The sequence below is a fragment of the Epinephelus lanceolatus genome, chromosome 9, assembly GCF_041903045.1.
Source record: "Epinephelus lanceolatus isolate andai-2023 chromosome 9, ASM4190304v1, whole genome shotgun sequence".
Classification (NCBI taxonomy): domain Eukaryota; kingdom Metazoa; phylum Chordata; class Actinopteri; order Perciformes; family Serranidae; genus Epinephelus; species Epinephelus lanceolatus.
Window position 1 is genome coordinate 27,808,474 of NC_135742.1, and position 14,742 is coordinate 27,823,215.

Here is a 14,742-nt window from a genome sequence, read left to right on the forward strand (position 1 = left end):
GGGTCTCATGAGATCCTATCTGACTTCTATTTTCGGTAGCTGACAATGACTTTAACACGCCTCCTATAGCGCACCACATGTCTCACACAATCCATCTATCTCCCACAGTTGCCTGGGTAAAGCTAAGGGGCGCAAACCCACAAATAGAACGACGTGCTAATAGAAACTCCTCACCACAAAGTCTCGTTTTCACATTCGGCGCTAAAGTCCAAAGAAATTAGCACCCTTGACAAGAAAATCCGACTTGCTCTCGTACGGAGTTATACATCAAATCCTTTGAGATGACACTCACGATTGCAAATTCAATCTAAAGTAATACTATTTTCCTGGTTAACGAGGAAGCATAACGGATCACACTGTTTCTTGAATTCAAAAGCAGTTAAAGACATTACAAAGTTGTGACCACTGTATGTAAAATCATAAATCTACACATTCTAAAATCAGTGACCTATTACGACCTCTTACAGACTGTTAGGATATGGGAAATTAACATTGAAAAAAAAAATGTGTCAAATTTGAATACCATCATTAATATTCTGCACTTTCACTGCAGGTAAACACTAAACAACTAGACAGACGCTTAAACTGTGAACATAAAAATCACAATGTGTGTCTGTGTGTTCATGTGGACACTGTCTTACTGTGTCTCAAGCACCATTTTCAATTCCAGCAAGAGGAATGGAAGGCAATGTCCAGCAGTGACACTGTTCTCCTGACACCACAGACTGAAAACACCACCACGCGGAGGGATTCAAATATCATATCATACCACCACCTTCTCCCACAAGTCACTTTCTCTTTTCTCCTCCATCCCCTCTTTCCGGTAAAGGAAGCAGGGACGCGGACATGAAGAAAGCGAGGAAGAAAGAGATCAAAAGAATCACAGCTTTGGTATTCAGAATTAGGTGCTCATCTATAGTCAGGTACAGTCCTGTCTTTAAATGCACTAATAACACTGTGCTTTAGCTTTCTCCTAACACTCTTCAAGGAATAAAATTATACTGATCTTAATAACTGAAACTAGGGTGAAGCAATCACAGGCACAAAAACTCCTGTTAGTTTGTGTGAAGGTTAGTGCCGGGGCCCTGAGCAGTGCTGCCCCATAGTGGTGTCGGGGTGTAAAGGCAGGCTGGCTGAGGTGCTTCAATGCAACCAAGTGGTCATGGACGTTACAAGCGCATTTGTTTTTTAATACTGCATCCATCGTTTCTCAATGGCAGAGGTATCAAGTAAGGCTAGCCCTCTTTACCCCCATCATTGCTATAGTGGTCACTTTGAATGTCTCTGAAATGTAGATTGGTGAATCCACCTCATCAAGGAGAGCTCGTGTTTTGCGCTTTTTTTTCTCTTTTCTCTTTGTTGCACGGGTGGTGAACAGGAGGACGGAGTGGGAGGTGCAGGGGTGGATGACAGACGCCAATGACCACATAGACTGGAGGCTAATAGTTTTGATCATGCCTCCTGAGGAAACATCCCAACTTGCTAACAGTTTGAAGGTTGCCCTTACACCGAAACTTGCACTCTAGATTAACAGTCCCATCGTTGCAATAGCAATCAAAATTCTCAACACTTCTTGGGAGTCGTGTGCGCCTGATACATAAGAGTGTCCTGGTAGGCGCAAAAAAATATACAAAAAGGTCAAATAATATCAAAATAACAATAATTACATTGTTGAGTGTCAGTTCCTGGGAATCCAGTGCTGGTTTTAGAGGTGTGGATCTTTTGCAAGCTAACAGTCTGCGTAGAAGTGAAGGCAGAGGTAAGCTCCCCGATGGGAGCTGCAGTGGTCAATGCGTAATAGTCATTAAGGTCAATGTGAAGGAAGGAGACTGAGAGAGATAGAGAGCCCTTGCTCCCAGTCCAATCACTCAAAGGCTGGGACGCTGTGAGTGCTGGTGGAGGGACAGAGCTCATGTGGAGGGGAAACGGGGCCACGCTGCAACGCTGCAGGCCCTCATAGATCAGGGCGTCTGGGAAGCACTCAACTCGGAAGCATCACTTAATCATGCCAACCAATTGCAAACATACGCTCACACATCCACGCACATACCCTTCGGTTAAGTCCACACTTGTCACACAAGCATACCAAAATGCACTCATGAAGTCACCCACAATTATAAAGAGGCACATACATTCCCCCAAACATGCTGACATTCAGGCATAGTAGCACTGAGAGTCATTTCTCCACTGATAGAGGGTTCAAGGAAGACCTCCTCTATATGTGTTACAGAGAGGGTTAGTTATCCTGTGTGGGACGACCCAGGTCAGGACGAAGAAGTCAGTGGAGGAAACCCTTTAGGAGATGTGTGGAGAGGAGGATGGGTGTCTCCAGAAACACCAGCCCCGTTTGGTGTGTTGCTTGCGCAAGATCTCCTCCTCGCGCTCACGCTCCTTCTGAGATCGTAGATAGCGGTCTTCCTCCTTCAGGAACCACACAGGAGGCCAGCGCTGCTTCTCAAAATGCCTCTGGTTTTCTACAGAGACAAAGATATGAACGGAAGAGGAGAATAAAAAAAAATGAAACACTTAAAAGAGTTGAAAGATTTTAGGTGTCACTTCAAATGTGCGCTGACAGGGTAAAAGAGTGAAATCAACAAAGACAATAATTGTTGCACAGTGAGGGAACTGTGAAATAATAACGTCATATAAAAGGTGACACGAGGAAACAGCCAACAGCAATGAAGGTCTGAGGACAAGTGAATGAAGTGAGGTATTACACTAGGCATTCTACTATTTATGTAATAGGTGTATTCACACCTTCATTAAACATGAATGTTGCCTATAATGTATCTGATGCAAGACACAATTGTTTTTTCTTCTTCTTTTTTTAAATAAAATAAGCCCATGAGGGTCTCATGTGTTTCTCCCACTTCCTGCTTCCTTGCATCAGTGTTTTTCCAGACAAATAAAAAAGAAAAATCCAGCTCTCCCACTCACAACCAAGTGCTTGCTATGAACAAGTCACCGCATGCTATAATTCCACAGAAGTGTGCTTAACCCCAAAAAAATTTGTTTTTGTTCAAACTAGCACTGCAAAGCAACCTTTGTAGGAGTTTTACTGAGAGGAAAGCTGCATGTGTGAAAGAGGTTTGGGAGAGGCAGATTATTAGGACCAAGACAGGCAAGGTGTCTTTACCTGGAGACATGGCCTTCATGTCTTTGGGAAACTTGCGGCAGATGCTGTTATAATTAGTGCAGATGTGATGGAGACACCAAGCTGATAGCTGCTTGGCATTGTGGAACTGCAAAAGGAAAAACAGAGAAGAAATGGGTTATTACAGCTGTGAAAGAGTAAAAGAAAGTATTCATCTTCTTTTTAAAAAAATACAACTTCGAAATAATCATTAATAAATTATAAATAAATAAATTAAGGGACGGTTTTGCCAGGACAGACCTGTGCAAGCTCGAGGTAAGCCAACACTTGTCCATCAATGTCGCCTCCTTTCACCGCCACCTGGAGAAGCTCATCCACAGCATGCTGTTCTGAAGATGCACAAAGTAGACATAATCATGTCAATATTACTGTTTGCATGCACCACTGACATCTTTATCACCCAGTTGTAAACTCTTAGTCTGTCTGGCAGTCAGCACTGAACTCTCGTCATTGATAAAAGGCAGTTTTGTGCACAGATAAAGCTCTATCAAAACCATATGTTGCTACAGAAATATACAGAACAAGACATTCAAGTCAATAAATAAGGTAGTTCTCTTTGCAATATCTCTAACGCTGCAGAGAGAGTCTTTACCTGTGAGGGCTACAAGGCGTGGCAAGCATAGGCGGTTGGCGAGAACAATTAGCTCCATGGGCTCCAGACCAGGACAGGGGGTCAGCAGACCGCAGTACAGGAACTCCAACACCCCACGCATACAGGCTGTACTGGTGTTAGGAATGGATACCTGGAAAATGATGACATCAAGAAGAAACAAAAAAAAAACATGAGAAACAAAGGGCTGAATGTCACTGAAGAGAAAATAGAGGCTTTTTTTTTCATGAAAATTAGATACAATAGACTCATACATGCTATATCAAGTGCAATGGCTAGAAATGGGGTCGAAATAAGACAGTTATATCAATAAAAGCAGTGCAGTGGGTATTTGGAGGTAAAGGGCAGAGGACATGCTGTTCTGGTTACATTCTCTTTGATCTAGGCTCAGATGAAAGTGCTGTCTGGGGGCTAGTGATGTGAGCAATATGACTAATGTTAAAAACCGCAAAGCACACACAGGCAACCCTGCTATCAGACCCTTTTCACAAATGAGACACTCAGACATGCTATCACATCACATTATGCACATTACACTCTTATAATGAAATAAAAGAATACATGAAGATAATACATATCTACAGATGTAGTCAAAATGTTCAGGTGATTATTAGTGGTGACTGGGCCACTCTAGACAGTTAAACATGTATAACATTTTAGGTAAAGAAGCATATGAGCTATGAAGGCAATATTTTAGTGCCAATTAACAGAAGAAAAAAAAAATCACCTGCAATGACCTATAGATGTCGCCATACCACCTTAGCTAGTGAAGGCACTGGTCATACTGCTTTTCAGTGTAGCCCAGTATTCCACTTAGTTATATACATAAATGCAAACAAATGAGCAGGACCTTTATACGGCCCTAATTACTGATAATTAGACAAACAGCAACAGCTATTCAGCGGCAGGTAACGCAGTCGAAGCCCAGTAAGGACGGAAGGAAGGTAACTTCAGATGACAGTGATGACCTGACCACTCCAGGAGCTCTCTGAGTGTCCCCACTGAGACACTCTTCAACCACCACCACCACAGCCAATTAGGAGAATGTCAGCATGGCGCGACCTCTCGTTACGACTAAAAAGCCACAACATTAAGACAAGGGTGGTCTCTAGAGCTCGAAGCCCCAGCTGGGGCCGGGAAGCATTAATGAGTGGACACGATCGCAGTGACAGGACATTTATGGATAAGTGTTCTTTTGGCCCTTCAGTCTGCTGCCCAAGAGCTCAACTAATAGTTTAGTGCAAGTTTATGTTATTTGTGAAGCAAAGCTTAGGCTCAGAGTGCTCAACAATGATCAGATCGAATGATTAACAAGAAAAGAGCTGCAATGGCTACAGGTTGTAAATGAGATATGAGTCCTTAAAGGGCTTAAAAATCACCTATGGGAACTGAAATTTTAATATTTAATAAATGTAAAAGACTTAATAGAACTCAAATTATTGTGAGGAAAAGGCAGTGAGTCACATAGCTGCTACCATAGATTGCGCAAGTTCAAGGGAAAGTGTAAGGAACTTGATGTCATTCTTCTTTTACATTGAAAAAAGTTATTTTTCTATAAGTAAGAATTCCTGTTGACTTTTCCGTCCCCCCTTTTTTCTCGAGTGAGACAGAAGCTTAGCAGGCTTCTCAACTTGTAACACTCCACTGGGATGCACACTCACATGGTGAACACAAAACCACACACCTCAAACATAATCCAGGAGTGTACCGTGACACACTCTGCGGTAAGTTCACATAACGGCCTGTGCAGACCGCAAACCTCAATACATGCCTTCTGACTCATGGTTTTTGACTACCACGCCATGGATAAAACGTCTTTGACTATGACTGATGATCCATGGAGTCTTTCATAATCATACTCATTGTATAAAAGGTCTAATAGTTCTGCAAATAATAAAGATAATTACAATAAATCTGTTTTAAACACCTAACTCAGTGCTGCTCTGCACAAACCCAAAATAGTCATGTTATCACACAACAGCATGAATACTGAAATCTGCGAGCCTAAAAATACTGAGAGGGAAGTGTGGCATGAGCATAGAAATAGAGCAGCGCTGGCTGATCACATACTGCTCTCACCATTATTATTATTATCACTGTTACAGGTTCTATAAATTTTCCTATACTGTATTTATAAACTAACCTTTCCAAACTAAGAGAATCATTATAATACAATATGATGTTAAAGTCTGATACATAACCAATTTAGCCCTTTGTTGATTGTTCATGTTGTTGAGTTAATAGGGACGATGCAATTTAACATAGTTCCAATAGAAAGTATGGGACTAAGATTTGCACATAGAGTTTATAGCTATGGCTAACTTTCAATTCTTGTCCCAAGTTGGGCTTTTACATGTAGACCTAAACTAAAAATTTTACATATCTGTGCAACTCAAATCAATCACCATTCGTCGTCACAGTGATTCGGTCAAAACCAAGTAAAAAAAAGACATTCAAAAACCGAGTAAATAAGTAAAAGATTCATCTTGGTATTAATGATTTTCACTGCTTCTTTTTCTATGTAAATCTGCAGCATCAGTATCTCCAAATACTTTCTCCACTATTGATTCTCTTTTCGAGTAACTGAACAGAATTAGACCATCTGCTGCGTCAGAGTTGTTGTGTCATGCTCTAAAAGCTTGTGTCTATAAAAGACGGGTGTTTTAGTAAGCATTTCTGCTCATTGCTACTGACACTGCTTCTCAAACTAGCAATTATCCTTGAAGATGCGTGCCTCAAAGTGAATATGAGATGTAATCAGCCAATGGCGTGGAAATTTTGAAAAAAAAAAAATCTGTGCATTAGCATCAGGAAAGAAGTGACTTTCGGAGCCAGCAGACAAGCTGCAGCTTCCATTGACATATAAAATCACATTGGCTCATTAGCACTGCAAAGCTTTTCACCAGCGTAACAATGCAGATACATTTATATGCAAATGTAAATACACTCTTGCTCATAAACACAAGTGCTGACAGCTTCATTGTGCCATCGGTCTTTGAGTCTTTGTCTCCAGGGCACCTGCCTTCTATGATGTGCCAGCTTCATGCCATAAACAATGCAACAATAGTCACTAACATGAACCGTTTAGAGTAACCATAGACACCGGCAGCCCACCAGCAGCAAACACTGTGCCCCCTCAGTGATGCTGATGTCCTGCTTTCACCACCGTCCACAATAGCTGCGATGGCTTTTTTCCACACCCACTCACATGGTGCGTTCTGGAATAAAATCCAGGCCATCCACGTGGACGCACAAAAACCAAAAATGGTTTTCTTCTAGCCTGCCTTCTAAAACTTGAAGCTTCACACCTAAACTGAATACACAACATATGTATTCCTTGTCAGTCTCTCTCTGATTATTTCCAACCCTTCTGAGGGCCTGAATCTACGTAACCTAACCCCGCCGACCTTGAAAGTAATCATACCCCAGGGGATCTGGTTCTGCAACACAGTCCGGGGAGCAGCGACTTAAAGACAGACGGAGACATGAACTTCCTCTCTGATTAGGTCAGGTCCGGTGCACAGGTGCTGGCCCTGGAGGAGCACCAAGGAACCAGAAGCTGAACCTCAGGTGAGAGCACACCCGAAGTAACCAGACACGCCACTTGGAAGATGCTGACCTTGAAAGAGGAACTATTCTGGGTCTACTTTGATGCTAAGATAGGTTAGTGAAACATCCTAATTCTGCTGTCACAGGCTGTGTGAATTAAGGGTGTGTGTGTGTGTGTGTGTGTGTGTGTGTGTGTTTGAATGTACATTTTCTGTGAATAAAGCCTGTGTGTGTGTGTGTGCATTTTCATGTAGGTAGATACTATATGTGGTCATTATGTGTGCAAGGCCTCCAGGGGTCTGATAACTACAGAGCTTCAACCACTGCAGGTGAAACAACGGTTTGTAGGTCAATCTGATAACAGGCCTCAGGCATCCTGCTCTGTAAACTTTAACATTCTGGAAGCACACAGTGAGAACAAAGACAACATGTGCTGTTTGTACAATGTCATGACGGCAACACATCTCCAAAGTAATAAACCTTATTCACCTTTGCCTACTCTCCTCTTTTATCGGATGTTACTGCTGTTGTTGAGTACAGGTGCGTGATTAGATTGTCCCTAAAGGCTGACCTGAGTTCACATCCAAGAATTCAGGACATAGAAACTTAATCCCTGCTCAAACCTTAAAGGTAACTCCATCCTTAAGCTCTTCCCCGTATATCTGAACTCACCTCCTCAATGTAGCTTTCCATGAAGGAGCCACGGAACATGGCGGCCATCCAGTTGCAGCTGGAGATGAGCAGAGGCTTATGGGCCGGGAGGCAGCCATCGTCCAGTCGGAACACCACATCTAAAACCGGGGTGGGAAAAGAGCATTCATCTCGTGGAGTGCCACAGAAGCCCAAGCTACAGAGGGGGAAAGACAGACAAGGCAGACGTCCACACACACACACACACACACACACACACACACACAGGTAGGCAGAAGGCCAGACAGACACACACAGAGACATAGACACAGGCAGACAGACAGAGAGATAAATTGACAGATGGACAGAACAAAGTTCTGACACAGAGTAAGGGAAGGAGAGCAGACGCAGGGTAGTAGGTCATGGAGTAAATCCTGTGTGGAATCAAAGTGTCAATGGGGAACACAGCAACTATGTTAGTGTTAAATGTTGTAATGGGCTTAAGGGTTTCATCTATCTTTAATTCAGTCCTTTTATAATAACTGGGATAAAGCAGATCTGTTAATACAATTGTTCCAATCCTAATTTATCAATATAATCTCTTATAAGCATTTTTAAGTAGGATTCTTTTTGTTATGATCATGATGACAACGGAGAAAGTATAGAAGGAAGTGAATGTGAGACAGGCTTTGTTTAGAGACAGCAGATGTCTGGCGCTGGCTGCAAATCTTGTGACAACAACATGCATACATAACAGCTTAGGGGGACAGACAACACCACACAAACACAAGACACAGGAAGCACACGAGGGCAAAAAACAGGACAACCGAGCAGACCAAAATGACAGTCATCAGATCATTTGATGACTTTAAAAGTCACTTCAGAAAACAGTTAAACCACAACATACAAAATGCATATTATATAGCGGATACTCAATGGAAAAATATGTGATCAAAATGTACACTTGTGTACATTTCCAGAGACTGAAAGAGAATGCTGGAAAATTATCAAAATCTTTCTCGCACATTCTCCTCATCAGCTTTTCACAAACCTCCGCTACTCACACTCTCACATACGCCCACACACACATGCACACACCTACAGACAATCACCTACTGATGCAAACATGGAAAACATCTACAAATGACACCAACGCCATTGAAAGTATTAAGGCGCTAAATGGTTGGCACTGTGGTTTACCAGCAAAGGTCCCCTTATTGAGACACTCCTTGATGCGGTTGGCTCTGCGGACGTGAAAGGCCTTGGTGATCTCCTGGTTCATGAAGCTCTCTCTGTTGAGAACATTGGCCACCATCATCCGCAGGTCAAACACCTCCAGCAGCTCTGCGATGGTAGCCACCTGCATCAGATCCCCTCTGCCCTCATCCAGACTCCCCGTGTACAGGTACTGAAGCACCGCCTAAAACCGGAAAATTCAGAAGTTACAGTAACAATTTAGGAACAACTATGAAAGCACCAAAGAGCTCTTGTAGCCTGCAGTAATGATGCATATTTTTTTAATAATCTTTTTGCTTTTAAGTGTATCACCTTGAATGGTTCTTCCTGTATAAGTGCATCCATGGCAACCACAGTCATGAGTCGCAGTCGTCCAGTCACGGGATCATCAACATGCTCCAGACACACACTCAGGAAACCCCGTCCCCATCCTGAAAGTGCTCGCCCAGTCCCCAGTGCTCCCAGGGAGTAGTGGGCTCGAGAGGGGAGCGCATTATCACTCTGGGAAGTCCTCAAAGAGCCCTGCTGGAGCAGCTGGGGTCGATTCAGGCCCCGCACTCCTCCATCAACCCCGTCTTTATCAATGTCCAGGCTCTTAGTGCGCCCAGCTTGCTCCTTGGCTCCTCTCCTGCTCTGCTCATCTTCCTCCACGCTCTCCAAATTTTCCTTGCTCTCCTGTTCCTCCCCCCGTGGCCCCACGCACGATCCACCAATATCAAGGGTGAAGAGGTCGTAGAACTTGGAGCAGGAAGTAGCCAGATAGACTTTGTGTGCAAAGACGCGGGTGGCACCGCCCTGCAGGAGGAAAAGGACATCTGCACACAGTGGCTGGCAGAAAAGGGAATCGGGGCCCTCGCCATCTGCTGGAGGGGGGTCTGGGATGCCCACTATGGGGCGAGGTGGGCGAGGAGGTAGGAAGGGCGCCTGGAGAAGGGGCCTTTGGACCTTTTTCAGGTGGGACTTCCAGAACTGCAGGTGACGACGGGAGATGAGGGCAGCTCGGATGGCATTGTCAAAAACATCTTTGACTCCAAACTGGGCTACAATGCTGGTCTCGTAGTAGGGGATCCCAAGTTCCTTTGCCACTTCATGGCCTCTCTCTGGGGGAAGGATATCAGTGGGTTTGATGGGTCTGTGGGACAGGAAGAGATGATGATGTGAAAGATGACAGTGTGCGGATAAAGACTGAAATAAAAAGGAAGTAGGAAGTTGAGTATCTCAACACTCTAGAAAAGGAAGACCTTGATGTTGTCAATTCAGTTCTCACTTTGATGACATTTCTCTATTCTTCATATATGATTGATCAATTGGGATAACAGTTAATGAATGAAACGTATAGCAGCCAAAAAGTGACTCTCAACACCTTACAGGTTTTTCTTTACAACACCAATCCATCATAGGTAAAGCCATTGTCAACATCTTGTTTACAGTGATTCTGTTACTGTCACACTGCTATTACTTGTTATTGATTAACTGGAGCAACTCCACATGCAACCCTCTATCTGAAATTGTCTGTTAATGCCTGATGAAGAGGGTGTCTCACTTGGCTAGGGGTCGTCGTGCACGGTTAACTGCATCCAGGTCGGCATAGCGCAGATCCAGCTGGCAGCCAACCAGAATGATGGGCGTCCGGGGACAAAAGTGCTTGATCTCCGGGAACCACATAGTGCGTACGTGGCGCAGGGAATTGGGATTAGCCAGAGAGAAGCAAAGCACCACGACGTCAGACCTGCAGGGGAGAGGAGGGGGAGGAGAACATCTTGTCAGTTTATGTTAAAACATGTGTGATATGTGTTCCATATTATCATGGAAGAAGCTTGTTCGGCTGCCGCGAGGCATTGTGGGAGCATGGACAGTGCCATCGAGAAAGCTGGGGTCACAAGACGCGCGTGGCTGGGCGGGTCTGTGGGTCTGTGTGTGTGTGTGTGTGTGTGTGTGTCTGGGCCTCTGGGCTGGTGATCTGTGTGGCCCATCTCTCTCTCTCTCTCTCTTACGTAAATATCCCTAAGCCCTCCAAGGCTACATGGACCACAAAGAGAAGGCTAAGAATAGATCAGGATACACACACACACACACACACACTAATTCATTTCCTCAACCGATGTGTTTGAGCAAGCAGACAGCAGCACTTACAGCTATTCTCTGGTACTGATATTTCCATGGCATGTTTGTGCATGCACGTCTGTTTCTAGGTAATGTTAAATCAAGCTCCGTGTTGGTGAGACGGATCATTTGGTGCCAGGACAATGCTGACAGTGCAGGAATCTATCATTCCTAAATGATCTACTTCTTAAAACAACACAACAACACAGGGTGTTTGAACCCAGCAGCACAAGACCAGGCTTATTTTGCATCAGCTTCACTTACGTAACTTGTGTGTTACATTGACTATCATTGATAGCCTGCAGATGATGAAATATATATTCCTGTTTCTGAGGTTTGTGAGGAGGATGTGAGGTGCTGAACTGCATCCTGAACTTGAGATCGGCATTACACACCATTAAACACTTCCCTTTGTCCCCTTGGGCAGGCAAAATACCTGGGCTACAGTGACCATGGCCTATTTTGTGAGCAGATAGAGGCTACACTGTAAAAAAAAAAAGAAAGATCTTATCTCTCTTTTTTATCTATTGAGCTTTAAAGTCTGACTTTACTATAGTACACCTTAATGTGCATTACATACATGTACCTGACAAGTTGAATTACTTATGAAGGTAAAAAGCACTACAACAAATGATCCCTACAAAGGGAAATTTTTTACAGTGTAGACATAGGTTCCATAGTCCAACTTTACTCTCACTAATGTAATCCCTGGAAAGCTTCTACTCCCAAGGACATAATATACACTACTAAAGCATTACATCACAGCTTACCCACACACACACACACACACACACACACACACACAGGAATGCCCATTAGCACTTTGTCAAAGGATCATTACCATGGCTTAGTCTGTTTGAGGTCATGTTATGTGTACGTGCTATTGTTCGGGTGGTTAAAGCATTTTTTTTTACAACCTAGGTTTTACTACTATGGTCTGTGCCAGTATACCTTTATGTTAGCATAACACCGCTCTGAAATATGAGCCCCAGAGGGCTTTTGAACCTGTCAAATCTTAACCTATCTTTCAAAAGCAGCTATTTAAAAGTCTGAGGGTAATTAAAAATTAGTACCAGAATAATCCATTAGTACTGCTGCTTTGTGGTGTAGGCTTATTTCCAGGTTCAACGTTCAGGTCAGCCTAGATGGATTCATGCATATGCTGTTGTTTCATTTGCAGCCTGGTCAGGAGAACCTGTCTGGACATGAATTAGATGTTTGCAACACTTGACACATAATGTGAGTTGCTTAATATAGTATATTGAATAGGAACTGCGTATCAGGCTTGAAGTGTGAACATGTCCTGTGTGTCAGCCAGTGTGTGTGTATGTGCATCCAGATTGAGTCAGATGATAAGACAGACAAGTGCTATCATTGTGCTATCACTAATAATTTACCACCAGCACTAATGCACAATAAATAGCTCCACCAGTGGCTGGTTATTTTGTGATTGCTGTGCGTGTGTGTGTCGGATTTAATCAACCTAGTTCATCAGCTGCCAGATTATGTAAGAAAAGACACATATATGGACACAGTCACAGATATAAACACCGCAGCGATGATAATCGTGTTGCAATAAACAACTTAATGGCTCTCATGCTGACATATGTAGCACTCTGCAATCACACAGTCTGCCACGAAAACCCCTCATCAGTCATTAAGTCCGTCACAACAGTATTATAAAAGTTAATAACATGCTACTAAAACTGCTTACAAGAACCGTGCGTGCAAGTGCAATGTGATACGTTTTGTGCTTTTAGTCAGAAAGCGAAATTAGATTTAATTATAATGGATTTCTGCTGACTGAGAAAAAGTATAAAGTTGAGGTTGGCTCAGGTTAAGTTTGGCTTAGCCTATTTTCAGGCTGAGATTGTTTTCCCAAGCAGAATGTTCCTCTCCTAACAAAGCATGTGACAGTCTGGGTATTGTCTAACAATGTGATGTTTTGAGTTTTGACATCAACAAAAGGCTGCAGAGTGGAGAAGGGTGTGGAGAGGGTTTGGGAGCAGCAAAGTGTCAAGTGTATAGACAAGGCTAATGATGGGAGCTGAGTTGCGGGGTAATGAGGGAGATGGGGAAGAGGGCATGGCCCAGATGAACGTGTGAATGAACAGAGCTGGAAGAGGAGGAGGAAGAGGAGGACGAGGAGGAGGGGAGGTTGATGCCTGGAGCTGCAGACGCCAGGGAGGCAGGCAGGCAGAAAACAGCTGAGCTGGCACTGTGTCTTTATCAGCTGACTGCAGGCTGACAAAGTATACAGGACATGCAGACAGACACGCACACACACACACACACACACACACACCAAAACACACACACACCAAAACACAAACAGAGGCAGATCACTGTGAAAATGTACAGACACAGAAAGAGTGAAAGGACACAACAAAGGGGAGGGAATTTGAGCCACAAACTGAAACCACACACAAACCACAAATGCACATCTGTCACATAGATACACTTGCAAAAAGGTGACAGGGTGATGTGTTACTCAGAGGGTAGTCATCCAGCCTTGAGAGAGCTCAGAGATTGCACAGTGTGATGTATACATGCATGTGCGTGTGGATGTTGGTGAAATCTCAGGGTGCTCTCACACCTAACCTGTTTAGTTAGGTTCAAAAGGAAGTCAGGTCCATTTGGCCAGTTAGTGCGGTTCATTTGGACCTGTGTGAAACCAGCAGACCAAACAACCTAACCATGATCGCCTAAAAAGGTGGGTCTTGGCCCATTATCCACTGGTTCACTGGTGCGGTTTGTTTGTGGTGTGAAAGCAAACAAACCATCCACAAGATTTTATGATCGCAGATATGTGATTTTAGCATGATATCAAGAGCTAAACTACTGATAAATCCATCTGCTGCTCGTGAAATCTGTTCAGGAAGCCTTCTTATAATTGATCTGTATAAGGCCACGTGTGTAACATAAATCATGTAGTAACCATGGTAACCTGTATGCATGTCAGCATGGGTATTTTCCCTGATTAATAGGTCGAAAGCTGTTAAAACTGTTGTGATTGTATCCAGCTCCATGTACTCTGTCAGTTCATTAAGTCTATAAAAAAGTGTGTGAGAGTGATCCAACAGTAATAAACCCTAAATCATTACTGTGCAAGACTTCTCCTTTTTGTCCTGTCTCTACCTGTTAGTCATTATTTATAATGTGCAGTCAATTTGCAGTCTGATAATTGCTACTAGTGATGCTTATAATCAGTAATTTTTTTGTGAGTGCTTTATGACAACGGAATTGTCACTGGAATTTGGAGAACTGACAAATTAATGAGTTACCCATCAGTCTGTGTAACTTCAGGTTATACAGACATTTTTAGATGGGTGGAGAGAAACATATAATTAAAGTTATTAAAATTTACAATCTATATAGCACTTACTTAATAATGTGTGAAAAGTAGCTTCGCTTTTCTGTGTTACCGTCACGTGGTTAAGTTTGGTCACTGCCATTCAAA

At 43.2% G+C, this 14,742-nt stretch overlaps 1 protein-coding gene across 5 annotated transcripts in view; it reads right to left on the minus strand.

The window, feature by feature from the left end:
• Positions 1-1,169: 1,169 nt before the first annotated feature.
• Positions 1,170-14,742, minus strand: part of rhobtb4 (Rho related BTB domain containing 4) — a 40,344-nt gene continuing 26,771 nt past the window's right edge. For all 5 annotated transcript variants that reach the window (XM_078170793.1, XM_033620421.2, XM_078170794.1 and 2 more), the window contains 8 exons: positions 10,723-10,908; positions 9,492-10,311; positions 9,144-9,363; positions 7,986-8,104; positions 3,747-3,897; positions 3,395-3,483; positions 3,137-3,242; positions 1,170-2,474 (listed from right to left, as the gene is read on the minus strand). In XM_078170793.1, coding sequence (XP_078026919.1) covers positions 2,296-2,474; positions 3,137-3,242; positions 3,395-3,483; positions 3,747-3,897; positions 7,986-8,104; positions 9,144-9,363; positions 9,492-10,311; positions 10,723-10,908 — 1,870 coding nt within the window. In that variant the 3' untranslated portion in view covers positions 1,170-2,295. The remainder of the gene's footprint in view (positions 2,475-3,136; positions 3,243-3,394; positions 3,484-3,746; positions 3,898-7,985; positions 8,105-9,143; positions 9,364-9,491; positions 10,312-10,722; positions 10,909-14,742) is intronic.